Source organism: Alternaria ethzedia, assembly GCF_023757985.1.
Source record: "Alternaria ethzedia strain BMP 0044 chromosome Unknown scaffold_26, whole genome shotgun sequence".
NCBI classification, from domain to species: Eukaryota; Fungi; Ascomycota; class Dothideomycetes; order Pleosporales; family Pleosporaceae; genus Alternaria; species Alternaria ethzedia.
The window spans coordinates 119,353-146,085 of record NW_026056219.1 but is presented as its reverse complement, the minus strand read 5'-3'; the positions used below and the strand labels follow the sequence as shown (position 1 = coordinate 146,085).

Below are 26,733 nucleotides of genomic sequence, written 5' to 3'. Positions count from 1 at the left end.
TGTTGGGTCAAGACTATTCTGTCGTATATGACGTGGTATGCGTAACAGGCTGGTGCGGAGCTTTCTGTGCATTTCAAGATGAAGGCGTTGGTTGAACAGGCGGTGTCTGTGCAGGAGGCTGATAGAGCGGTGGATGGGATGCAAGTTGTGGCTAGGTTGCAGTCGGTCGTTCGGGATGAAGGGCAGCAGCCGAGTGCGCCGAAGACCTTGTTTGAAGAGCATTCATCTGTTGGGTTGGGGCAGGTTATTGCGCTGACTGTTAGATGTTAGTGAGGTTCAGAACTAGATGGAGGATGAGGTTACCTGAGATACCAGAGCCAGAGACATAGCCACAGGTATTAGCTCCGCCGTCCTGACGTCTGGAGAGATCGAACGGTAACTGTGGAGCTGCTGTAGGTGCTGGACTCCATCCGTCCATCGTTGGAGTATACTGTGTAGCCTCAGGTAACGAAAACGCAGCCGCATATACCATTGTCGATCCTAACAAGGCAAGAAGAAGAAGTGTAACCGCCATCTCGATTCCATGTGCGCAGCTCTTTAACTTAAGAAACAAATCAACCTCGAACCAAGATAATCAAGTATGACGACGGCCAGACACCAGAAAACGTCGTGCACGTCGAGTAGTATGAGGTGCAAAAGGCGAAGATCGCTACGCAATGCAGCAGACTATAAGAAGCCCACAACATCTTACGCGGCTGAGTGCATGTGGGAGGGAACCCAGCACCCTAGCAACACATGTTGCGGCAGGGTAAGCTCCAGAGCTTCCCTGGCTGTAGAAAACGGGCCATGGCCCTGGCGATCCAATCGAAAGCGGTTTCGTCTGGCGATGATGCGGGTGAGCTGGGGTAGCTTCAGGTAAGGCGTCGCATTACACCCTTCACCTCTTCGCACATCAGGCCAATCAAGTCGGGCATTTTCCGCCCTGGACAAGACGTGTACGCGGTGGGCCAGTGAGGGGGTTGGGCAAGGTCTGGTGTGCGGCCGGATGGAGGTTGGTGTAGGATCAGGTCGGCTTGGGGCGCAGCAGCGCATTGGTAGGTGGGCTGGTGGGGTGTAGAGTGAGTGGGTCTAAGCCTGCATGTGGCGTTGGGCGAAAGAAGGTAAATATAGCCCAAGTGAGCATGATGCACAGCATAATTATGCGGGATGACGAGCGGGGTATAATACTGCAGTAATCCCTTAGTTCGATGTCTTTAGCTATTGGGCGATGAGATGGAGAGTTGACCGTCAGGCCTGCGATGAAACATACAAAGATGTATTGCACGTGGATGCACGTGGGGGATTACATGCACTGCCTTTTTCGGCAGATTGTGGTCCTCAAGATGGCTCGCTGTTGCATCATTGAGTGGTAGTCGGCCTGGGAAATGAAGCCAACAGACAAAGCAGAGCGGTCGTACGCGAAGGGTCGTCCTGCAGTTAGGCTAAGACATCTGACGGCCAAGGCCAGTTCGTGGTCTGAGGCCTCCCTTGCGTGAGCTTTGATGTGTACGTAATGGCCTGATAGATGTCTGTTTTTCATTCAAGATAGCATGCCCGACTCTTCCTAGATTCGTCTATATACAACGATGGTAACCATAACGCCTGTCGATGAATCCATCGACTTGAACTCCCCCATGATGCTGTTTCGTACGGGTGGCCGTCGTAAGGGTATACATAATGTACAAAGGAATGCGTGGGCGGTCTAGTCCCGCTTGTGGGGGCCGACGATCTTGGGGTACATTCTTGAGAGGTGGTAGTTGATGTTGTTCTTCTTCTGGTTGGGGTTTCGCTATGAAGGGTTAGACGTGTTTGTGACTCGATAGGAGGTGAACGTACTGGCGCATCCATGCATTGCCGTAGTTTCTGTTCAAGCTGTGCGCAGCCTTGCACACTGTAGCCGGAAGACGCCCAGCATCCTGTAGCCATGTCAGCCCAGATTCGTCGTGGCTTCCCCATTGCATTCCACATAGCGTTGCGCCTTCCTTCGATATGTTCCAATCTCTTCACATACCCAGAACTGATGACATTGCTCCCAAGCATGGGTTCGCTTCTGGCTTGTTCGGTCGGCGGACGCGGAGTTTTGGCAGTGGTGGGAGGGGTCGGTGCGTGGCCGACTGGACGGCGGTGCCTGAGGGCTTCGGTACCATCTTGTAGATGCGGTTCGGGAGACGGATGCGACTTGGATGCGACGTGAGTGCTGGTGCTGCACAGACTGCGAATGGCGATGGCGTCGTCGTCGTCGACTCGGTGGATTCAAAAGTTTCCGCCGCGGCAATCTCCTTAGCGTGCCTGCCCCATCCTAATCCCTGTCCGGCTTTGTTTACGATCGCACCTTCCTAGCGACGGAGGCCAACACAGACGACACCCTCGTCACGACCATACTAACGAGCCTACGACACAGTTCCCATGTTTGCGCGCCATTGATCTATTCATTACAGTAATAATACACGGTCGACGTCATGGTTTTCACTCCGCGCAAGCGCGCCGCGCCCACAGCAACGTTCGACAACACCTGGAACGAGACCAATGCGGCATTCCTCGACCCGAATGCGCTGCCAGTTTCCAAAATACCGCGAGGATGGGAGAGGAAACAAGAAGTAAAGAGGGTGGGCGAAGGAAAGGAGAAGAAGATCTGGCGCAGATTCAATCTTAGGTCGCGTGCCGACGACACACCACAGGAGGCAGAAGACGAGGAGGAACGAGACGCGCGTTCAAGACCAGTAAAGAGGCGGCAGCACATGAGCCCAAAGGCGATGGAGAAATCAACGAGCAAGCTTGGCGGCAAGAAGCGCGCGTTCAAGGCGACGCGCTGGGACCGCAGAAAGAGCGTTCTGCCAAGTATGTTACCGACGCGCACGGCTGAGACATTCGCTGACTATGTACAGGGAAGAGAGCGACTCAGACCGAGGACCCCGCGATCGGCGCAAACGACGAAGTCGACAGTGAAGAGGAGGGAGAAAGTGCTCACACCGTGGAAGGCGAGGATAGCATCAACGAGACAGACACAAACATAATTGAACAGACCCAATCGCTAGAGGATATATCTTCTACGTACGAAGAGACATCGACTTTCACTTTCGCAGTGGACGCGCCGACGGCCGAAACTACCGATTACGAGATCATCGACGCAGACGACCAAGAACAAGAAGAGGCAGTATCCACACAAGACGCGACGCTTGCGAAGCTATTCCGTTCGCCACTAAGGGAGCAGTCGAATATCCCGACCGCATCGCCGGAGAAGGTCGAATACCCAGAGCTTCCTCTGAGCGACAACTTGGAAGCAGAGGCAGAGACGGCTATGACCGAGGTTGTATCCACCGAGATGATCAGCAAAGTCACAGAGGAGACAAACCAAGGGGAAACAATCTCCGTGTGCGAAGGACCCCGAGAGAATGTTAAAATCTCAGACGAGGTTGTCAAGCAACAAGACGAGACCATGCATGAAGAGACGGACCCGGTTTCAGAGACACCAGAGCCGGGGACACAACTTCAGTACCCAGCGTTGCCGTTGGAAGACACTACGACTTCGCCGCTACCAGCGCTCGACGAAGACGTTAGCGAGGAAGACGAGGAAGATGTTGAGTTATCTGAGGTTGAGCTAGCAACATCGACAGATGCAGTTCGGAAGGAAGATATACTCAACTCTTCTGAAGCGGTCGACCGTGAAGACGAGTTTACGGAAGCTTCTTTGCAGTTGAACATACTGCGGGATTATCAAGCAGCGCTTCAAGAGCACAGTCTTGCGCCTACAGCAGTTCAATCAGAGCCCAACGAGTTTGAGCAAGAAGAGATGGATGATAGTATGCGGCCTGAGGAGCAACCAGCCTCCCCTGAAGCTCTTCAGTCCCCTGCCCAGGACCTTGCCATGGCCGACGCGCCTGCCTCAGCATCTATAGACATCGCCGATGGATTGACATTCTCGTTCACACCCAGCAAACCACAGTCGCCCGCCCCACGCAGACTACACTCGCCTCCGCCTCCACCACGTCCTGAATCCGGACCTGACGATGTCACAATGACGGTCGCTATCGATGATGACACCGCCATCCTCAAGGACTTCCTCACGCGTGCTGCCGCAAGCAAGGCTGAGAAGGCCGCAGTCACTACACACAAGAGAGAATCTCTACAAAACCGACGAGACTCGGATATTATCAAACACGCCCTAGCCTCGCCCCGCAAGGTGCTTGAAGAGAAGGACCCAAACTCGCCCACGAAGCAGCACACGGAATTGACGCTGGATCTGTCGCAAACACTCACACTAGCCAAGCCAGATGAGAAGCTTCCATCACCTACCCCCGGCGCAACAGAGATCGAAACCGCGGAAGAGAAGAGCGAACAAGGATCAAGACGTTCTGCACGAGCAAAGAAGACAAGATTGCCCACCCCCGCATCGATCGGACCAGCACCAGCACCCAAGATCAACATCCGCCGTGCCGACGGAAACGAAGTCGTCGTACTCAAGAAGGACGACGCCAAGGTCCTCGCCGACATGACCCGCAACAACACGCGCAAGAACAAACAGGGTGCCTTTTGCGTCACCGTCCGACTAATGAAACTCGCCATGGACTACTCCAGCCTCCCTCCCCTCGACGACTCCACCAAAGAACTCGTCGTCGGTAAGAACGTCCGCTGGGACGAAACACTAGCATACTACCAAGAGAACCCCGAGACCCTCGCCAACGCCCTAGCAGACGCAGAGTCCCTAGCCACACCAGACGAACTCGGCATGTCGGACTGCACCCCCGAGCCCAAGAAGAAGAAAGAAAAAACCAGCAAGACGTCGACACCCAAAATACGCAGAGTCCGCGGTCTGGGCACGACGAACGGTACGCCTGGAAAGGGATTACTGGCACCTGCTAGTCTCCTCCCTGAAGCCGTTCAAGAAGAAAAGGCCGCGACGCAGGAGAAGCAATCGTCGAAGCCGAAGTCGACAAAGGTCAAGAAGATGGCTGTTGCCTCTTCCATTTCTTCTACCACCTCCACGGCCACTTCCACCTCTACACCAACATCAACATCAACATCCCTAAGCAGCAGTCTCTCTTCCAGCACAGCAGACACTAAACTCCCTTCTCTCGACGTCGCACCCGTAGGCGTCCAACGCAAGAGCCGGCTTGCAGCGCCCAAAAAGGTTGTCCTGCCACAGACACCTTCGTCTGCCAAGGCGGGTGATAAGGAGAATGTGAATAGAGTGGGCATGGGTGATGCGACGCCTAAGAAGGGTTTGATGGCGCCCAAGGTGGTCATTCCGCCGAGTGCGACGACGGCGGGGGTGGGCATGGGAGTGGAGTCTGGGCTGCCGAGACGGAGGGGGCGGAAGTATTAGCTAGAGTCTTGAAGATGGTGTGATGTTTTTGGATTCATCTTTGGGGTGTTCTATACCACTTTGCTCTTTTGAGTTGTTCATGCATCTAGGGTGTTTTTAGCGGTGGCGTTTGGTGGGCATGGGCATTTACATGGAATCAGTACTAGCATAACGCACGCTCGATATCAATCCAATCACAAGATCCATGCTGACATCGTTCCCCTAAGACAATGATCATATACTCGTAAGTCGATTGCTTTTCTCTCTACCCTAAAACTCCTTAAACCCACTCCCCTCCCACCACCCAACCATCCCCATCTAAACATTCAACTCACTAACCTTAGCGCCCTCAATATAACTCGAGTACTTCGCCAGCTTCCCCTCCAGCACACTCCCCTTCCCACAAAACTTCTCCACAATCTCCTCGCTCCTACCCGTATACAACTTACTATCCAACATCCCATCCAGCTCCCCCCAAATCGGCTTAAAGAACTCCGTGCTGCGGATCCTCTCCACCAAATCATTGCTCTTACCCTCGTTCTTGACCTGCGCACCCGCCTGGTGCGACAACACGCGGATCTGCTCGTGGGCTTCTTGGCGCGACTCGCCCTTCGCAACGAGGCGCATGATGATGGATTCGGTGATCATGAAGGGCAGTTCTTCCTGCACGCGCGCGTCGACGCGCTTGGGGTACACGACGAGGCCGGAGGTTACGTTGTCGAGAGACAGGAGGATGGCGTCGGCGAGGAGGAACATCTCGGGGATATCCATGCGCCGGATTGCGGAGTCGTCGAGGGAGCGCTCCATCCATTGGTCGGAGAGCGTGTTGGCGAAGGAGGCGGGCTTGGACATGAGTTCGCGGGATAAGGCGTAGATGCGCTCGGAGCGCATGGGGTTGCGCTTGTAGGCCATGGCCGAGGAGCCGATTTGGTCTTTTTCAAACGGCTCTTCGAGTTCTTTCCACGCCGCGAGGTGCCGGATGTCGCCGGTGATTTTCTGGGCGGAGGCCCCGAGCCCGCAGATGGCGTTGGCGATTAGGAGGTCGACTTTGCGGGTGTAGGTTTGTGTCGAGATGGCGTAGCAGGAGGGGAAACCGGCTTTTTTGCAGAGCAGCTCGTTGAGCTGGTCGCACTTTTTGCTGTCGCCGTTGAAGATCTCGAGGAAGGAGGCTTGTGTGCCGGTTGTGCCTTGGGCGCCTCGGAATTGAAGGGTTTCACGGACGAGCTCGATGGCTTCGAGGTCGAAGAGGAGGTCTTGCGCCCATTGGGCTGCGCGCTTGCCTACGGTGATGAGTTGAGCGGGTTGAAGATGGGTGTAGGCGAGGGTGGGCTCGCTCTTCCATTGCAGGGCGAAGGCTGAGAGGTTGGAAATGACCTTTGCGAGTTTGGGGAGGAGGAGATCTAGGCCGTCGCGCATGAGGATTAGTTCTGCGTTGTCGGTTACGTAGCAGCTTGTTGCCTGTGGGATATCAGTTTGAATCATCTTGACTTTTTCACACATAAGAACCTACGCCGTAATGGATAATACCAGCAGCAGCCGGAGCAACCTGACCAAAAGCGTGTACATGCGCCATAACATCGTGTCTCCTCTTCTTCTCCTCGACCTTGGCAACCCCGAAATCATCATCCGTAACAGTCAGATGCTCCCTCATCTGGGAAAGCGCATCATCAGTGATACTCTGGATACCAAGCTCTTTCTCTGATTCCGCGAGGAACAACCATAGTTTGCGCCATATCGAGTGCCGGCTGCGCTGCGAGAAGAGTTGCGACATCTCCGGCGAGCAGTACCGGCCCGTGAGAGACGTCTGGTACGCATCGAAGATGGTGGCACCAGATTGCGCCTTCATGGTCGATATGCGAGACTGGATATCGAGGGAAGCGTCTTGAGCGGCCATGATTGCGCGTGTATGAGGGGAGAGTGTGAGTGTGAGAGTGATGTGGTGGTCGATGACTTTAACGGTTCGTTTGTGGATTAGCCCGATAGTCTTCCGAATTCGGTATCAACGTTTACTCTCCAACGTTCCTTGTAGTATTTCGCAACACGTATGCTAGCACTACAATCAAAGGGTTATAGAGCTGGACTGAGGGGGTATCGTGAGGTCAAATTCCAAACGGTGATTCACAGCGTCGTGGGTCACCCTTTTTCTATCCCAACAAACCAATGACGTCCTCACGTGTAGCCAAAAAGTTTTGGTCCCTCGCTAAACCCCACATTTAGCTACTATCGCACCTTTGCAAACGCACGTCAATGGTCGATTGTCATCCTACTGCCGGAACCTGAGATAGGCCGATCGACAAGAAAATGGCGATTTGGAGTAGCAGAAATTTTCCCGCGCGCGTTGTTGGGGTTCTGGGCGGATTTGAGGCTCCTTGTAGCGATCTTTTGTTACAAGGCATCTCCGAATTGCTTCACTCAGACATGTCCTTCAGGTCCTCGGCGGTTGATTCCCCGGTCGTATTTAATTGAATGACCAACAATTCCCCCACGCAAGTGACATGTCAAGTTCAGACGTGTTCAATGGCATGGCTAGAGTCTAGACCTTGGTATCTCATGATGCGCTTACTCCACAAAACTATATCCACCAAGAGCCGTAACCCGTTCATGCGGTTCATGCGGCTCTGCCCAAATACGAACTCCACATTTGTTTCCGTCTCCGCGGGCTCACAGCGCCGGTCCCTTCCATACGTCGCGGTTGATTTTGAACAGGTTGCTCTGCTTGTGTGGGAGGCTGATCTCGCGCTCCTTGTAGAAGCCAGCTTCTTGAAGGTAGTTTGCCAGTCTAGACAGTTAGCAGCGTACTTAATATGTAGGACCTGAGACTCACTTCTCGTTGTCGACCCTCGGCTCCAGCATGACCCTCTCCGTCCGGTTATCCGCGAGCCAACAGTAGTGCACCAACGCACTCAACCAGATCTTGACCCTATGCGCTCCCCTAAACTCCTGCTCTCCCACCAGACAGTGGAAGCCCCGGTCGTAATCACTGACGATGGGCAGGTATTTTCCAAGGTTGTCCTCCTTGACCCAGTATAACTCAAAGTAGCCGAACGGCTTCCCATCCCAGCATCCCATGACCGGGAACGAGTTCTTCGATTGTAGACCATTCTTGAGGAACTGCTCCTGGTGGGACTGCGGACCCGCCTCGCCCCAGAAATACGACACACGGGGGTCGTTCATCCACTTGTGTAGATATTCCGGATCCGACATGCCGTTTGGACTGGGCGCGTGGCTGGAGACCGGGCCCTGGTGTCGAAGCGCTTTCGAAGAGATGGAAGCTACTCGGAAAGACAGATATTGCCCAACGCTGGGTATGTACCTCGTGTATAGTATCTCGCCCTGCCGAGGTGGCTTCGGTCGTATCGGGTGTCGCGTATTGTTGGTGAAGACGTATTGCGCAGGAGGCGGTGGGTAGAACGTGGGTAGATGCGAGCTCGAGTGGAATGGACCTGGCGCAGTCGGTGACCACAAGCCTGGTGAGACCTGATCGAGCTGATGTTCTTGCTTCGCATCAGATCCAAGCGCGGGGGAGGACGGTCGCGACGGATACGGCGAGCCTGACGGAAAGGGTGAGTTGGTATTGGCTAATGGCGAGAGAGTGAAGAGGTATATCCTGGGGTCAAGCTGCCAGAAGGTCCTCCGACTGACAAACATGCGCTCCCAGCCTTCAGGAGACGACTCCTCTTGTGCACACCCAACGGTCGAATCTTCGCTAGCGATGAGTCCCATGCGCTCCAACTTGGGCAGCACGACCTTGCCCTTGAACACGCCCTCCCTGTTGATGTTTATGCGCCATTCGCCCTTTGGCTTTCCGGCATCGGCAGTGTTCTTGGAGATCGCGTTCGTGACCTGGAGTGTCGGTTCGGGCTGGTGAAAGTACCAGTACAGTGTCGCCCACAGCATCATCGCGATCTGGCGGGTTGGTGAGGCAGCGGGCTTGAACTCGCTACTGCTGGGGTTCGATATCGACGATATGTAGAGGTGGTCTCCGTTCAGGGTCGGCTTCTTGAAGCGATGTACATGGCGCGGTGGGAACAGCTCCTCCTCACCCTGTTGCTGCTGCTCTTGTTCGTCCGTAGGGGGCTCATCTTCGGAATTGAGGACAATGGTCCAGCCAGGTGGGAACGGCGAGTGCGTGTGGATGTCGCTCGATTTAAAGAAGAGGCCGCCAAACACAGGCGTGACGGTAAGGTTTTGGCCGTTGGGCAAATGGACGACATTGACTGGCGCCATGATGACGTTGGCGGGGTAGCACGATTATGTTAGAAGAAAGATGGAGCGCGAAGCACGATCGTAATGGTAATGTTCCAAATGCAGGGCAACCCTCAATCACCTCACATGGGGTGAGATCTATGGTACTTGGATCAAGCGTCTCTTTTTTGCGGCACGCGATTGACAAAGACTGCACAGCTGTCACCCACGTCTTGATTGACTAGTTTCTGTCTGAGAACGCCCGCGCGGGGCTTTCGCGGGGCATTAGCATACACCGGAGCTTTCTGTTCATTTTGAGATACTCTCACATGAGATGCACATGTCCTGATACAGACGCTGCATAAATCATGCGAACGTAAGGCGACATGCAAGCGTCATCATTGGCCGGGGAGCGCATGGCCGTGAGGGAATGGAGGAGCTCTGAGCTCGGCGGTCGGCATGTTCGCATATGACGAAATGGGCAGTTAATAAATCCGAAGCTTCCCCAGAGTTCCACGACCTCTCAACACCACAACACCAACAACAACACACCACACACCCAATTGAACGCACCACATCAATTGAAGCCATCATGAACACCGCACTCCTCCGCACATCCGCCCTGCGCTCCGCAGCCCGAGCCGCAGCTCCCACCACATCTCGCGCTGGCCTCGCAGGCACGACATTCGTTCGCGGCAAGGCCACGCTGCCCGACCTTCCATGTGCGACTCCATTTTATCTCCTACAAATACCACAAACTAACACCCCCCAGACGACTACGGCGCGCTCGAACCCTCCATCTCAGGCAAGATAATGGAGCTGCACCACAAGAACCACCACAACACCTACGTAACCTCCTTCAACAACTTCAGCGAGCAAATCGCCGAAGCCAAGCAAAAAGAAGACATCAAAGCGCAAATCGCCCTGCAGCCCTTGATCAACTTCCACGGCGGCGGCCACATCAATCACAGCCTCTTCTGGGAGAACCTCGCACCTACCAACCAGGGCGGCGGCGAGCCTCCTTCTGGCGCCCTGTCTGCTGCTATCAACAACAGCTACGGCAGCCTCGACGCGTTCAAGGAGAAGTTCAACACGGCGCTTGCGGGCATCCAGGGAAGCGGTTGGGCGTGGTTGGTGCAGGATACCCAGACCGGTGCTATTCAGATTAGGACGTATGCGAACCAGGATCCTGTTGTCGGGCAGTTCCGTCCTATCCTGGGTGTTGATGCTTGGGAGCATGCTTACTAGTAAGTTGATCAAGGAATCTTGATGAAGAGCTTTTCAACTAACGATTGCTAGCCTCGACTACCAGAACCGCAAGGCCGAGTACTTCAAGGCTATCTGGAACGTCATCAACTGGAAGGCCGCTGAGAAGCGCTTCCAGTAGATCCGATGCCTCTTCGGCAGGACAAGGTTCCTAACTCGCCGTTGACATGGAGGGGATCAAGTACAATTGGTCTTCATAGTCTGTATAGTGTAGTAATGCAAGCGAATGGATTAATGCAAAACTACAAATCGTGTATCATTCGTCATCCCATATATATGCTCTCGAAATTACCTACTTGCTATGCTAAATATGTCCAAAACGCTGATAATGCAGATATTGCCAACGCGCCCTTCTAACGCTATACAATGCTATCCCAAAGAAATGCCAAATGCCACATACCAACCAAACACGCTACACCGAACCACACCCCAAGTAAACACACCCACTACGCACAAAGACAAAACTAATGCCTAACCCCCTGCATCCAACGATCAATCTGATCCCTCTGCCTCGGATCCATGGGCGGCTCCATCATGCCCCCATGCATCATCCCATTCATACCCATCGGCATCTGCATGCCATTCATTCCCATCCCGCCGATCTGCATGCCACCCATTTGCATACCGTTCATCTGCATGCCACCCATCTGCATCGGCATCTGCATACCCATACCGTTCATCTGCATGCCCATGCCATTCATCTGCGATCCCATACCCATCATGCCACCCTGTTGCATCATGCCCGGCTGCTGCATGCCCATCTGCATGGGCATACCCATCATGGACTGGTGTTGTCCCATGCCGTTCATCATGCCTGGCATCTGCATGCCCATCATACCCTGTTGAGGCGGCATGACGCTCATTCTTTGTTGGTTGGCCATCATCATGGGGTTCTGAGCGTTCTTGTAGGCTTGGATTTTCTGGCCGAGCGGGATGTCGTCGTCGTCTTTTTGGTTGTTGGTCATGTTTTTGAGGAGCGGGTCCATGGAGCCGTAGGATGTGGCGCGCATGGTTGCGGTGAGACGTTGCTGCTTTTTGCGCCCTTGGTCTAGCTCGTTTTGATGGAGGAGGCTGCCTTGGGGGAGGTGCGAGACGAGGGCTTCGTTGGAGACTTTGCGCGCTTGGTTGTGCGGGTCGATGGGGTTGGCGGAGAGGATGTCGGCGAGACTGCTGGAGGAACGCAGATTGGGTCGGTGGCCGGATTGGGGGGCTTGTTCGCCTCGTAAGGCAGCTTCGGCTTGCAGGCGGGCGCGACGTTGGCCGAGGGTCTCCTCTTCCTCTTCATCGTCGGCAGCGGGAGGGGGTGCTGGAGGAGTGTCTTTGGATTGCTCCTGGCCTTCTGGAACACCGAACTTGCTCATCATCTCAGAAGCGAAGTCATCGCTGACTGTGCTCTTACGCACATCGCCGAGTGCTGATTCACGTTGTTGCTTCTCCTTGATGCGGCGCATACGGTCAGCCAGCGTCTCGCCAGGCTCCTCATCCGAGTCTGGTTCCGGCGTTGTGATGGTAGGAAGGTTGAGCTGGCTTGATGAGGCTCCAAGGTACTGTGTGCGTCGTTGATTCGGGTCAATGCCGAGTAGCCTAGTGCGACGGCTACTGAGGGGTTCGCGGTCCTCCAACTCTCGCTGTTCGATAAGACCCATGCTCTTTTGGCGCATCTGCTGTTGCTGTTGAGGTCTGTAGAGAACACCAAGTGGTACGTCATCATCCGAGTCTTCTTCCGGTGGAGCTTCCCAGGCAAGGTTTACTTTTTTGCGGATTCGTCGTTGCTTCTCGGCTTCGGCCACGTCGTTCATCTGGAGCAGGGTTTGTCTACCGTCAATCAACCCCTGCTCCATCAATGTCACGTAGTTCATCTTTCGACCTTGCTGTTTCGCCTTGCGTAGCTGAAGCTCAGCGAGAAGAGTAGTCGGCGCGCCGTATTGTGGTTCTGGCTCCCCTTCCTCTTCGCTCGATTCTTCTTCTTCTCCTTCTTCATAATGGTCTTCCGTGTGTTCTTCAAACGAAGGTCGAATAGCATCGGGATCACGTCCATCCGGTCCTCGTGCGTCCTCATCACGCTCCTCTAACTGGTCACCGAGGCTCATCCGGCTTTCGCTTGCTTTGACAAGTAATAAATTCATGTCAGCAGAGCTGTTTCGTTTCTTCAACTTCTTCAGGCGCTCGCCCTTTGCGTTGTGGTCAGTATCCAGTATGTTGAACGAGCTGCGTCTTCGCGTCTCTGCCAGTGTCGGTGGCATCTCCGGTAGTTTGGAACTCCTGCGCTTGCGTTCCGCACCGTACACCTCGTCGCCGACATGCCCAGCGAAGGGATGATCAGTGAATGCAGACACAGGAGCATGTGCAGAAGCGTCCAGGATGCTTTCGAGCGTATCCTCTGCAGATTCTCCCTTGACCGCAAACTCCTGAGTGGGGGCAGCTCGGTTGTCAAAGTAGGCGCTTGCTCGTAATTGCGGTGGGAGCGCCATGAGACTCTGTCGGCTCTTCCTGTTGTTAGGCTTCGGGTCTGCCAGATTGTCACCAAGCAATGGCATGGATTTCCTATGCTCGTTTTGCATGGAATCCAACAACCGTGACCGACGATTGGCTTGCTGACTCATATTAGGCAATTGTGACAGGCGCTTGGGTAGGTTCAGCATCTTCGGTACGGGAGCCGGGTAGAAGACCATGCTATCGTCCGGCGGCGGTGCGCCTATGGAGTGAACGCTCGGATTGGATTTCATCATGTAGGAATGATTCGAGGAATGTCGGCTGTGGCTGTGGTGGGATGGTTCGGGTTCCTCCTCGACAGTATCTGGGCAGTGGACGCCATCAAAGTCATGCCATAATGTACGTGCTTGGTGTGTGGTGTCGGTCGAGGCTGCTGTAGGCGGTCGGTCCACGAAATCGCGGTAGTCTGGATATTGGTTCTGCGACTCCTCGTCTGGCTCCGGGCGTCTAGGTGGGGTGCCTATATGGATACTGTTACGCAGCTCTTCTGGCAGACCATTCGCGACTTCATCGAATATGCGTGTAAAGGACGAGACCTTCCGTTGGGGCGGCGAAGCAGAGTCGCTCTCTTCATTGTGTTCCTCCTCAACTTCCTCCGGATGTACAATCTGTCCGAGACGCGATGCCTTTGATTCCGAGCGCTGGCGCTGGACCGAAGTCGAGGGTTTGGACCAGTTGCCTGTCCCTGAGCGCAGAGACCCTGCAGGAGAGGTTATGTAACCGCCCGGAGAATATCCGCCCCATCGTGCGTTTCCGTTCAGGTCTACGATTGAATTGGTGTGGGAGCCTATCGAAACGCCGCGACTTCGGGTGCTGGCCTGTCTCGTAGGCTCGAGGTCGTTCGTCTGTAGTGAAGATCGCCGACTGTCAGTCAGCTTTAGTTCCGAGTATGTCTTCCGAATCTCCTCCTGCAGGTCTGAGCCAGACTCGCTCATGCGTTCGGCATGTTCTTCCAGGCGTTCGATGTTGCCCACATATGCCCCTTGCAGCGATTGGAGATCGGGCACCGGATGACGGAGGTCGCGGTCAGTCTTGGGGGAAGTCATCACAAAGACAGGCAGTAGAGGGCCGCCGCAGAGGTGAGAGAATCTCTACTTGACTGCGGTGCGACTCTGGTAAAGGAGACTTTTGGTGTGATTGTTGCACCGAACCGGACATGGGTGGAGGGTGATCGACCCCGATCCTTTCCAAGAATAGCACCCAGCACGTTACGGCAGGAGCGACCCAGACCTAACGGTTCTTGGCGCTATCACCCAGAACTCGCAACTGAACATCATTTTGCGACAACACTCCCGCCTCGCCCACGGTCCATCCACGACGTATCACGTGGCGCGCATATCTGCCTGATTCACTCCCGTACATTGCGACACCCACTGCCACATCGAACCCACGATCAGACTCATCGCGCGCACCGAACAGCTGCCGGCTGCCAATAATACCCTCGTATTCGAATATTTCCACATACGAACACCTCCACCATGGACGAAGGTGGCAAGCGCAAGCACAGCTTTCGCCAGCAACCCAACAAGCGGGCAAAGGCTGAGGATGGCTCCGCGCTCAAGTCTGGCTTCGGTGCCAAGATGTTGGCGAAGATGGGATACAAGGGCGAGGGTGGTCTGGGAAAAGAAGGCGCTGGTATCTCAGAGCCTATCCAGGTGGTGAACCGAGGCACCAAGGGCGGTATCGGTAGCGTCGCAGAAAAGAGCGAACAGCAACGGCGCGAGGAGCGGCGCAAGGCCGAAGAAAATGGCGAGAAGTATGTCGACACGTCGGAAGAGGAGCGCGAGGAGAAGAAAAAGAGGAAGGCTAAGGCTCGGGGCGAGACACGATCCTCAGCGCCACGACCGAAGAAGACCGTCTTCGAACTCGAGCAAGCTGGCATGCATGTGCCGCTTGCGCTACAGTCCATTATCGACGCGACAACCGGCGCATCGACGCCTACCTCAGGCGTATCACTGCGCGGTCCCGATATCGTCCCATTCGAAAACTCCCTACAAGCGCGCGTACGGAGAGATCTGAACAGCTTCTCGGAGGCTTTCGAACAGCTGCAAGTAGAGTCGCAAGCCATCCCTCCGCAGGAATACGCGCTGCAGAAGAAACTGGAAGCGCTCGAAAAGCAGATGGACGAGCTGGAGGACCTACAAGCACGGATAGAGTCACTTCGTACAGGCACTTTCGACGTTGTCTGCGAAGGTCTTAAGAGCCTGCGCGCGGCTTACCCGTCCAAGCCACTACACCGTGAATCTATTGCCGTTATACATCCTCACTTCTCCAAGTCGGTGGCTTCCTGGGAGCCGCTCGAGGGTGCGTTGGAAGGTGTGGCGGCAGCCTTTTCTGAAATGGCGAATATCATACAGCCCCGAAGTAGAAGGGTTGCATCCCAAGCCTACACTCACCCCTCTGAAGCACTGGTCAGTCGCACCGCAATCGACGAAGAAGACACGATTAAACGCGGCACCACGTCGTCATATGAGTCCATGATGCTCAAATACTGGCTGCCAAGAGTGAGCTCAGCGATCACACAATGGGACGTCAAGAATCCACAGCCCATGGTGCACCTGCTAGAAGTTTGGAAGCCAGTTCTCCCGCCGTTCATCGCGAAGAGAGTGCTTGAGCAGGTGACTACAAAACTCTCCACGTCTGTCCACGACTGGAACCCGCGAAAGTTCAAGAAGAGCCCACACACATGGGTCGTCGAGTGGCTGCCTTTCCTTAGACCAGCTGACTTGGACCCCAAGGGATCGGGCCTGGTCGCCGAGATCAAGCGCAAGATCCGACATGCACTGCAATCTATCGATCTTTCCAAAGGTCCATTACCAGGCATGGAGCAATGGAGAAAGGTCTTCGGGAAGGCAGAGTTTGATCATCTACTCACTTCCCATTTGGTACCTCGTTTGTCGGCCTTCCTACGCGACAGTTTTGAGATCAACCCCGCTGAACAAGATCTCGCGCCACTCGAGGCTGTGTTCGCCTGGAAGGGACTGATATCGAATGAGGTCATTGGAGAGTTACTGAAAGCACAATTCTTCCCCAAGTTCCTCGAGATTATCCACCAATGGCTCACGAGCCCAGAGGTGGTCTTTGAGGAAGTTCAGACGTGGCTTACCTGGTGGAGGACTGAGATCTTGCAGGACGACATCAACAATCTGCCTTCAGTCGCCTCGTCGTGGAACGAGGCATACTCGCTCATCAACACGGCACTGGATCTTGGAGATGCGAGACTGACAGAACTGCCTGCGCCTCAAGTCGAAAGCACAGGAGCCTCTCCAGAGGTGTCTCAGTTCTCCAAATCAGTCAACCAACAAGCATCCGGTCCCACACCGCAAGTCGACGAGCCGACTTTCAAGGACATCGTAGAGGAGTTCTGCGCCGAAGAGAACCTCCTTCTCCTTCCTCTCCGCGAAGCCCACGACCAGACCGGTCTACCGCTATTCCGTGTCACAGCAAGCGCGACGGGACGCGGAGGCGCAGTGGCGTATCTCAAAGGCGACATCCTGTGGGTGCAAAACAAGAAAGACAAGAGTCTCTGGGAGCCTACCGGTCTGGACGCAAAGCTCATAGCAAAGGCAGAGGGCAAGTGATGCCTCCCGCTTCAAACTGCGTATTTCACACCACCTCGGTGCTCGGTCCTGACAGGCACAGGGTAAGCTCCCATAGCCTCTCCTGGGCAGATGTTTTTGTTAGCCATTCGCTAATCCAGCATCGGCACGATGCTTCCTTAGGTAGTGATAGTGACGACGACGCGCAGTCAGTCGAGGCTATAATGAAGCCACGTTATCTCTCCACCAGCGTCTGTTTGTAAGCAAAGTAAGGCATACCAAAGTGCCGAAAGTGTTGCATGAATCGTGAACGAAAGAGGAGTACGGCCAATGCGAACGGCTGTCACAGCATCGGGGGGTGATGCGGGCGTTTTAATCGGTCCTTGCTGCAAGCCTAGTCTGTGACTTTCGTTGCATCGCCCACCACGGGCATTAAGCCACGAGGCCGCGTAGAATTATTCACTTCAGGTGACGAGTCGGACTGCGAAGCAGATGTCTGATCCTGGATGTCGCCAATATAGTGGCTCCGTGATGGCGAGTGATTACTAGTGTGATGGGGTGACTGTGCGCTGATTCGCATATGTACATGTAGTCGGGCGCTTAGAATAGAATTTCGTGGCCAATGGGAATAGCGTATTGAGTGCGCATTCTCTGGCGTGCAGGGGCTGTCTTTCATGCATGCTGACGGTCGTGGGTGGGTGGGGGAGACGGAGGGAGGATGGTGGAGGTCAAAAGAGGTCTAACCTCTGCTGCATTAATTGTACCCCAGTATTAAGTACTCTGTGTTGATTCTTGCGCATAGCACTTCAGTAGAGAGCTTGCTTTCCTATGGGTTGTAGCCAATAGAAAGCTTCAAGACATAAGTGGGGACGTGGCATTAGAATAGCCCTAGGTAGTTCTCCATCGCCAATGGGAAACGCAGAACGGGTGCGCATTTCTTGGTCTTGCAGGGGAGGCCTTTCATGCATGCGGACCGTCTCCCGTTGACTGTGCCCCGAGCTGGCAGGCGATCGCGCATGTCCGGGAGGTTGGTGTTGGTAGTCTCGAGTACTGTGCGCTCGAGCGTTGCGGCACGGGTAAACATGTTTCTCGAGGTTTTCTCCACCACAACGACGACAACAAATAGGTATTACAACAGTTGGTATCACCGCATAGACTCGATGCTTATAGCTCAAGCCTCGAATGTCGAGATTTATCACCGGCACATCCCATCTCGCTCTAGCTTTAACGAAGCGACCCCGCCTCAGCGGCTGAGAGACAGCATCCACTGGACGCCCCAATGTAGCTCAAGAACTAGGCCGGCCAATCAGACCGCACATGCACCTTCCCAAGCCATCACACCCAGTCGCTCTTTCCTTGCATCCGACCACTTGCAGACCGCCGATCAAAGTACTTACCCGCTGCCCATCCCTCTTCATATCACCATGTCGCCTGCTGTTACACTCTGCATTTCACCCGGTTCCTCTCAGTCGGGATAGCGGGCACTCATTCATGTGCAATTGCGGCCCTAGATCGACATTGCACCCTGGACGACCTTGACGAAGCAGCAAGCAAGCTCGAAAGTTAGACCGCCCACATCTGATTGTCACATTATTCCTCTTTTCTCTGTTATATATTTCCAGTCCCCCCTCGACCTGAGGGCGCGGCTTACGATGCTCGTCGGAGCGCTTCCTCCGGCACTCATCTCACTGCTTCTTGTTGCATCGCGTGTTTCTGCTGCGCCTTACGACTTTCTCGATAACTATCGCGACCCCACGCCGGCGGCTGACGAGGGGCCTCCTGCTTCATATCAGGCTGTCCGAGACAAGAACGTGCTGCCGTACGAGATTTGCGGTGTTGTTGGCGGCTACGTCTTTACAGTACTTATTTGGGGGGTTCTTCTCCTCACTGTTGGTAGAAAGATGAGACGAAAGGCTCTCGACCCGCCCAAGCAATTGGAGCTGGAACTCCAGGATAAACCGACTCTGCCGGCTCTTCGAACAGCTGGACTCACATCGCCACCGCTATCCGCGCGGTCGTTTTTCGGGAAGTTCAAGAGGAACAGGAACGACTCTGCTGTTAGCAACCCACAGAGTCCTGTTGTTCAGTCACCAAGCTCTTTCGACCAAAAGGTCGTCGATGCCCACAGGGGTCAAGACCAAGCAGACATGGAGCGTCTCTACGCCGCCGTCATGGACTTCGACGAGCGCAAGCACTCCTCCAAAGTCAGTGTAGAAGAAACAGAGCCCATCCCCCGACCCACCGAGCGACGACGCCCCTCAAACATCAGCATCGCGCGCCCAGAATCCCACAGCGAAACCCCAATCTCACCCGTAAAAGCCATCTACCCACCAAACTACAGCGTCCAGCAACCCGCTGCACCCACTCACAGCAGCCACCTCCGCGCCGACGCCCACCCACCCCCAAGCCCCCGCAGCATCCTCTCCAAGCGCTCCCAAAACTCCAACACCAATTCCACCGGCAGCAAAAACGCGCGCTTCAACCTGAAGAACCTGCGTATCTCAGGCCCGATCGCAAAGTACCCAGGCGCAGACTCCGACGACGAAGCACGAACGCCGCTCTCCCCGCGCTTCTACGCAAACCTCGGTGTCCCTCCTTCGCCACCGACACAGACGAACTCGCCCACGTCGCCAGAGCAATACACAGAAGAAGCATTAGACAGCGTACAACCCCTTCCCCGTCCCGCACCACAACGTCTCGGCCCACCACCAACATCCCAACCCCCATCCACCACCCGCCAACACCCCCCCAAACCCCTCACCTCTCCACCCACCTCCCTCCCCCTCCGCTCCTTCGCCTCCCCTCTCGCAAGCCCCGGCATCCAAACCACAGTCCTAGACCGGCGCGTCGAGGCCCTCGCTCTCGGCACCCCGAAAACAGGTGTGCCCTTTACGCCGTACAGCCCGTACATGCCGTTTACACCCATTACCCCCGTAACCCCGCATTTGACGACGAGGAAAGAAAGGAAGATGGAGAAGAAGGAGGGGAGGAAGTATGGGAGTAGGAGACCACGGGTTGAGGAGGAGCTTGTGCAGAGTCCGAAGGAGATTTTTGGGGATGGGTGGTAGATATGATGGGAAAGGGGGGGATGGGGAGAGGGATGGGAAGGGGAGGGAAAGGAGGGAGGGATGGGACTGCATCTGCATCTGTTTTAGCGATTTCCTTGTTTTTACTGTCACTGATAACACGCCGCCGGTTGGCTGGTTGATGATGATATGCGAGGCATGCATAGTTCTTTTCTGCGTTTATATTTACGACGTGTATTTTATCTGGAGGAAGGAGGAGGGTTAGCATCGAAACGTATATATTGAGACGAATTACTTCACAACCAGCATATTATACTTGCGAACTCTCCCATCTCAATCACAGCCAAATTGATCTAAGACAGGTGTGCAAAGACAACTGGTCAAACAAACCAGCAACTCATGCATTAAAAAGCCACTTTGTATAACCCCTTTCCACGCCAAGATAAATGGCTCAATCTAAGTTTCCCCCTCCTTCCTTACTTTCCACCACTGCACTCCCGCTCCTCCCTTCTTTCCCATCGTCTTCCCTCAGATAAACAATAAATACAGACACACGAAAAGGTTTGCGACGCCGACAAATAACTATGCCCAATCTAACGCGTCAGTCTCCCAAGTTCAAAGAACGAACCCTATACACGATCGAGAAACAGAAGTAAGAAGAAGTAGTAGTAGTAGTAGCGGCCCTCCGAGCTGAATGTACGAGAGCGGCTCAAGCCGAAGCCGCTAAATGCCAATATAGTCTGAGCCAACGGATATCGACGGTGATAGATCTTCTGTGGGATGCCGTACCTATAAGTTTGAGTGACAAAGGAGATTGAGGATTGGTATTCTGGACTGGTATGGTAGTTTGACACAAAGGAAAGCAAGACGCCTGGAACGCCGTACGCTGGTAAGATGAGCAGCACTTCGGTCGCAGATAATAGCAGTCGAGCGGGATGATAGTACGATAAGTGATATCGCGGGTATTGGCATTTCTCGAGAGTAGTACCCATAGTAAACCGCAACGTTACTAATGTGACACTTTTACTTCTCTCTCAAAAGTTTGCCAAACCGTTCTTGGAATGACGTTTGCTAAAGCGCTTCCTGCCCTTGATCGAGTCAGTCTCGGCGTTATCTTTGCGAAGGTGGCCGCCGCCCCCATGCCGCGAGGCGGGTATGTTGACGCCCTCGAGGGCGGAGTCTCCTCCCAACGTACTGGTCGGGGTGGTGTGGTTTGAAACGAGCTCGTTCAGACCTACGTCGGCTGAGTACGAGTTGGTCATGGTTTGGGCGAACGCGTAGTCGCGTGCTTGTTCGATGCTGTCGAGCCATTCTTGGCTTGAGTACTTGCTGCCGTCGGGGTCGCTCGTCGTACTCTTGGGGTCTTCGAAGACGTATTGCTTCTCTTTCTGTGGAGGGGTGTTAGTGGGGGGTGGGTTGGGATGGGAGTGGGAGTTGCGTACTGTTTCTACGAGCCAAGCAGTGAGGCCTTTGGAGTCTTGGAATGATCTCCATGCGCAGCCTGCGGAGAGCAGTGATACTTCTTCCTTCAGCTTCTTGTCATTCGTGCCTGCTGCGCACATCAGTACGCGTGCATTCGACGTTATCATGACGAGCCGTTGGCGCTTCTTGACCGTGTTGCCGCCGAAGAAGCGCGAGAACTTCTTGGGTTGCTCCACAGGCTCTTCCTTTCCGCCTACAACATGACCAGCTGGGTGTTGCGTCACGAACATGTTTCCCAGCTTCAATATCCGCTCGTCTCGCTTCGTGAGGACCGGGGACCAGTCGATGTCTAGTTGGGAGGGCGGGGGTAGTTCGGTGATGAGGCGCGGCTTCGGTCGTGCCTGGGTTTGGGTGGATGCCGCTACTGATGGCGTTGATGGGCCTGGACGTGTTATTGGCGTTTCCTGGGGAGTAGAAGGGTTCCTACCATTCAGCTTGATGGGCTCCTGTGCGGGCGGACTGTAGGCCTTCAAGCGCGGAGCCTTCTGTTTCCACAGGCCCTTGCCCCATTGTATTCCTTCAAAGAAGGGGTGGTTCTTGATGTGCTCCATTGGTAACCGCGTCAACGGATCCAGCACCAACAATCGCTCCACCAGGTCCTTTGCCAGCGGAGGGAAGCCATCCGGAAATGTGTATTCTAGACCAACAATCTTTTGGAAGGTCATGTACTCGTTCGCGGCCTTGAACGGTGGTCGGCCGGCGAGTAATTGGTAGATGATGCAGCCAAAGGCCCACAGGTCGCTGGCTTTGCATGCATTCTTGTCTGTGAGGAGTTCGGGCGAGACGTATTCGGCGGTTCCGACGAAGGACTGCGCGCGGTCCATTTGCACGCTCTCCAGCGGATCGCCGGTTGTTGAGCTAACGCCGTTGTGTTTTTGCTCGAGTATCTTTGCTGTTCCAAAATCAGTAATCTTGACGTGCATCGCATCGTCGAGCAGGACGTTCTCCGGTTTCAAGTCCCGATGTATGACGCCCTTGTTGTGCATGTAGTCGATGGAGTCCAGTATTTGCGCGCCGTAGAATCGCGTGCACTCGACGTCGAATGTGCCCATCTTCTTGAGAAAGCCCAGCAGCTCTCCGCCCGCAGCCAGATCCAGCACAAAGTATAGCGATCGCTCATCCTGGAAGGTGTAGTAGAGTCGGACTATGCCGGGATGCTCTGTCAGTCGGTTGAGGGTGTCTTTTTCGATGTTCACGTATTTGACCTTCTTCTCCTTGATGATGTGGCGCTTGTCGAGCACCTTGATCGCGTACTCGCGCAATGTCTGGCGGTCCGTGGCGGCCAAGACTGTGCTGTAGGAGCCCTCGCCCAATGTCCTGCCAAAATTGAAGTCCTTGACGCCCTTCTTCACAACACGCGTTATCGGCCGTCCGTTCTGGTCGAGGTCCTGGCGGGTGCTTACAGCCGCGCCTTTCTCCTTCCACTCCTCGCTGCTCGATAGCGGCCCGCCTTCTACGCTGTAGGGTGAACTGGATAATTGTGAGACGCCGGCATCCATGGGTATCCGCCGCGAGCTTCTTCGGGGCGGCATGGGGCCGTTCATGGCGGACATCTGGGCGGACTGGCGGTACGGGTCTCTCCTGCTGGCCTCTCGGACGGGCATGGCGCCGGGCGCAACCCGCGAGCTCGCCGTCCGCCGGATATCGCCAGCCATTGCGTCGTCGTTGTAGCGGTAGGTGCCCGGGGCGGTGGTGGACGAGGTGGAGAGGTTGGGGTGCTGGTACATGCTGGTGGAGACGGGGCGCTCTCGCATGGGCTGCGACGTCGGGGCGGCGCTGCGCTGCTGCTGGAGCAGTGGGCCGGCAGCATACGGGGGATACGCGGGCTGCTGGTGCTGGGCCTGGTGCTGCAGGGGCATCGACTGGCGGTGGGAGAGGCGCGGCGAGTGCGAGTGCGTCGACGACGTCTCGGCCAGGGGCGAGGGGAAGGCGGCCGGGGAGCCCGAGGGCGAGCTCTGGTAGGCATTGGCGGTGGGCTGCAGCGAGGAGTTGGCGGGCTCCTCTTCTATGTACGAGTGGGCGTACGTGGGGTCCTGGGGCGGGTGTTGGGCGACGGCATGGTCGTGGTCGGGCGCGTCTTGGTGCTGCGTGGGCGGCGGCGAGTCGTCCTCGTCCGGGTTGGCGATGCGCAGTCCGCCGAGCGTCTGCGACAGACTCAGGTCGCCATTCATCGTGGCGGCCACGGGGCAGCGCCTTGTCTGGCAACGGCGGTAAACGAGAAGAGCGAGTGAGGTCGCAGCAGTAGCTCAGGCACCACCCGCGGCGCGTCAACGTAGCCTCTTTTAGCGTGCGGAATACGAGCGTGCAGCGGAGGCATGGCAGGGGCCCAGCGGCCAGGGCAGTGGGCAGGAAACGACGAAAGCCTCGCGGTGAGGATGCGATACAGGGCGCCCGTCGTGATGCTCCGCTGCCACCGTTGGTGATGCCATGCTCGGCGACTCGCTGACGAACGCCGACCCACCGACACGGACACTCGAGTCGGCGATACACTACACCACTACCACGACATCACGACAGACGCGCCTTTTGAATAAACATTGAATACGCGTAGTAACGCATGCAGTAACACCTCACTCTAGTATCTCATGCACCACATGACGTTCACCTCGTGGCTCACCTGGGCACTTACATCACCAGTATCAAGTCTGGTAGCGATGCATCTTCACGGCAGTCAACGCGTAAGGTGCGTTGACGTCCATCATGTCGGACGGGAAGGCGCTGCTATGCGCGCCGTCACCTCCATTACTACTGCACCGGCGCTTCCTAGATAACAGCAAGAGAGCAAGAGTTAGAATCGGAAACCACCATGGCTCCAGGTAGGTAGGCTTCTTTGTATACTCGCCGGTACAGGCACCTCATCTGCACACCCTCTTTTGGACCCATATCCCTTCAGCTTCACCCTCGTCGTTCACTTCCCAGTTGGTAAACATGTTACGTCTCAGACCATCAGAACTCACCCTGACGCCCGATGATGTCGAGGAGACCTTTCGTCGCATAGCTATCAGGCAAACCTCCAGAGCGACCACAAACCTGACTTCTCGCCCTACAGGACAACCAGGACGGCCCATACTCAGACGCGGCGCTCAGAGGTCAACCCGGGATGCCATCACTGCCCTGGGATCTATTCCCATACTGCAGCCCCAACAAGCAACATTCTCTTCTGTGGAAGAGGAGGAGGAGACAGAGCATACCTCCAGCCAGGAAGCAACGCTGTCAACAGATCGTGACGATACCGAGGGGACTACTTCGTCCAGTCACGAGAGAGAAGCCGAGCCACCGCAGTCTCCAGCATCGCCAACATGGTCACTGCCCTCTCCGGTCTCTCCACCCCGACGCACAATGCATCTTCCATTCCGATTCGGACGAAGCCGTCGAACTTCCACTACTCAATCTCCGCCGGATGCAGTCGTGGCAGTATCTCGTACGCCAACAAGAGCACCAATCGGACATGCCAGAATGGGCTCAACTGGCACAAGCAGCATAGGTGATACCAGCAACAACTCCACGTTATCTCCATCTGGTGGGTCTACCGAAAGCACTTCTGGGTTGCGAGGCGGCGGAGATCGGATGCGCGACATGGCTCAAGATACGCCTCATGCTCCGTCGCCCCTACACCAGATGCAGAGACTAAGTTCGCCCGCATACCAACAGCCATCCGGGGACCCTACCAAGTCGCCGGTCAGCCCGCGCCTACACAATCCTACACTCTATCTCGAGGGCTACGTCCATGATACCCCGAATAGTACCACGTATCATTTCCGGGAAAGCGATAAGTATCGTTTTTGGAGTATTGCACCGCACAGTGAACCACGGCGAGGTAGCGATCGTCAGCCTTCCGCCGCGCGAAGCTCCTCTACAGGGGCCGCCATGGGATCCCGTGTTGCAAGTCGAGCTCAAAGCCCCCCGGACCAATTCTTTGAAGACGTCTTCCGTACATTGCCAGCGGTCGAGCCTCCAACCAGACAGTTTGCTAGGTCTTCCACCGTAACTCATGGGGAAGACTACCATTCTACTGCATCGGATATTTTCCATACTTCCGGTGGCTCGCTCCAGCCAGAACAAGCAGGCCCAAGGTCAAGGCACTTTAGTAGCGACGCTTCAGCTGCCAGTGCGCAATTTTCTTATTACGGCTCACTTGCCTCCAGTACGAGGTTCCCTAGCAGCGAGGCATCGTTGGGACGTGACTTATCCCGCGTTCAGCTTGATGGAGCGGCCGTCTCGAACGAAAGCCCTTGCCATTACTCACCTGATAACCCCTTCGCTGCCCAACTGCGTGCAATTTCAGGTAGCTCGGCTTATTCTCCTTCAAGCAGGGCTGGCTCTGGTTCCCACGGGCTCTCGCCGCTCCCTTCAATGCCTTATAATCGCACCGAAGCTGGTCACCCAGTGCCCCGCAGCTACACAGGTGGCTATATTGACGCCACTACAGCGGTGGTACAAGATCTCGAGTCGCCTCTTGATCCCTATGCGCAGCACTATCAGCAACAGCTACGAGCCCAAGCTGCCCGAGAGGAAGCTCTTCAACAGCATGCTTTCCGCCAGCAGGCTATGCTAAACCAGCGCTTTCCTCCCCAGTCCCGTACAGAAAGTTTCCAAACCCGTCGTTCGAGCCATGGGCAGGGTAGCCAGCCACGCCCCCCACCTCAAATTCCAAACGGTGTCAGGATGCCGTTCCCCCATCCGCCTCAGCAACAATCACTGCGACCTCTGCAGTACCCACCCGAACGTACTGCCACGATGCAGAGCTCGCAATTTGGTGGCAGAGGTGGAAGAGGTGATCACCGGTCCGGTGAAAACGACCCCGCCTCGCCATCAACAAGTCGAGATCTGATTGCGCATCATGGCAGAGTGCAGGCGCAGAGGGCAGCATTTGAGCGTTTGCATAACCCGCGGTCAACGCAGGTCGAGACTGCTATCAACACATCTCGACGTAGCTTGCCGCAGACGACGGTCCCTTACGATCGATCCAATCAGCCCCGCGACTATGCGCAACCTCCGTTTACAGCCATGGGGATGCCCCACCGTAACGAGGAGCGTTCGAGCACTCCTAATATCCCGCGGCATGTAGCGCAAGGAATGCATGATCGTCAGGCAGCTCCAAACGGAACCCGCCAATTCTTCGGCGAACTTCCTCAACGTGTACCCACTCAATCGTACCGCCCCCTCCCCGGCGCCCGCCACCTCCACCCAACACGTGACAGCCCTCTCACAGCTCTCGCTCTAGATCATGGCAGTGGCACGACTAGTAGACGCTCGCGCTCGCCGCTCATTCGGGCCCGTACGCATAGGCGCATACCTCCAGAGCAGCGCGATCAAGAGAACGACGGGGATAGATCGTTGATGCGACGGGAAGAGGAGAATGTTAATGCGCGCTATGGAGAGGAGGAACAACGGGGCGCAAGGATGGATGAGACGCCTCCTAGGATTGGGCGGGTAGAGAGGAGAATGTTGGATTAGGTGA

General features: G+C 55.4%; 9 protein-coding genes across 9 annotated transcripts; 4 read left to right on the top strand and 5 right to left on the bottom strand.

Moving 5' to 3' along the window:
* Positions 1–1,681: 1,681 nt before the first annotated feature.
* J4E87_008379 (uncharacterized protein) lies at positions 1,682–2,126 on the bottom strand (the record flags this gene model as incomplete). The annotated part of the gene is made up of 3 exons (XM_049379968.1): positions 1,682–1,768; positions 1,816–1,895; positions 1,991–2,126. The coding sequence occupies 3 exons, from the start codon at positions 2,124–2,126 to the stop codon at positions 1,682–1,684; spliced, it is 303 nt and encodes a 100-aa protein (XP_049230237.1).
* A 312-nt stretch (positions 2,127–2,438) lies between these two features.
* J4E87_008378 (uncharacterized protein) lies at positions 2,439–5,302 on the top strand (the record flags this gene model as incomplete). Its single annotated transcript, XM_049379967.1, has 2 exons — positions 2,439–2,817; positions 2,865–5,302. The coding sequence occupies 2 exons, from the start codon at positions 2,439–2,441 to the stop codon at positions 5,300–5,302; spliced, it is 2,817 nt and encodes a 938-aa protein (XP_049230236.1).
* A 297-nt stretch (positions 5,303–5,599) lies between these two features.
* On the bottom strand, positions 5,600–7,175 carry J4E87_008377 (uncharacterized protein; the record flags this gene model as incomplete). Its single annotated transcript, XM_049379966.1, has 2 exons — positions 5,600–6,739; positions 6,792–7,175. 2 exons carry the CDS (start codon positions 7,173–7,175, stop codon positions 5,600–5,602), a joined length of 1,524 nt encoding a protein of 507 aa, XP_049230235.1.
* A 767-nt stretch (positions 7,176–7,942) lies between these two features.
* Positions 7,943–9,508, bottom strand: J4E87_008376 (uncharacterized protein; the record flags this gene model as incomplete). Its single annotated transcript, XM_049379965.1, has 2 exons — positions 7,943–8,060; positions 8,106–9,508. 2 exons carry the CDS (start codon positions 9,506–9,508, stop codon positions 7,943–7,945), a joined length of 1,521 nt encoding a protein of 506 aa, XP_049230234.1.
* Positions 9,509–10,058: 550 nt separating this feature from the next.
* J4E87_008375 (uncharacterized protein) lies at positions 10,059–10,853 on the top strand (the record flags this gene model as incomplete). The annotated part of the gene is made up of 3 exons (XM_049379964.1): positions 10,059–10,188; positions 10,239–10,713; positions 10,766–10,853. 3 exons carry the CDS (start codon positions 10,059–10,061, stop codon positions 10,851–10,853), a joined length of 693 nt encoding a protein of 230 aa, XP_049230233.1.
* Positions 10,854–11,196: 343 nt separating this feature from the next.
* J4E87_008374 (uncharacterized protein) lies at positions 11,197–14,160 on the bottom strand (the record flags this gene model as incomplete). The annotated part of the gene is made up of 1 exon (XM_049379963.1): positions 11,197–14,160. One exon carries the CDS (start codon positions 14,158–14,160, stop codon positions 11,197–11,199), a length of 2,964 nt encoding a protein of 987 aa, XP_049230232.1.
* A 543-nt stretch (positions 14,161–14,703) lies between these two features.
* J4E87_008373 (uncharacterized protein) lies at positions 14,704–16,806 on the top strand (the record flags this gene model as incomplete). The annotated part of the gene is made up of 1 exon (XM_049379962.1): positions 14,704–16,806. One exon carries the CDS (start codon positions 14,704–14,706, stop codon positions 16,804–16,806), a length of 2,103 nt encoding a protein of 700 aa, XP_049230231.1.
* A 1,610-nt stretch (positions 16,807–18,416) lies between these two features.
* J4E87_008372 (uncharacterized protein) lies at positions 18,417–19,832 on the top strand (the record flags this gene model as incomplete). The annotated part of the gene is made up of 1 exon (XM_049379961.1): positions 18,417–19,832. The coding sequence occupies one exon, from the start codon at positions 18,417–18,419 to the stop codon at positions 19,830–19,832; it is 1,416 nt and encodes a 471-aa protein (XP_049230230.1).
* A 992-nt stretch (positions 19,833–20,824) lies between these two features.
* Positions 20,825–23,443, bottom strand: J4E87_008371 (uncharacterized protein; the record flags this gene model as incomplete). Its single annotated transcript, XM_049379960.1, has 3 exons — positions 20,825–21,178; positions 21,233–21,654; positions 21,700–23,443. The coding sequence occupies 3 exons, from the start codon at positions 23,441–23,443 to the stop codon at positions 20,825–20,827; spliced, it is 2,520 nt and encodes an 839-aa protein (XP_049230229.1).
* Between the last annotated feature and the right edge of the window lie 3,290 nt (positions 23,444–26,733).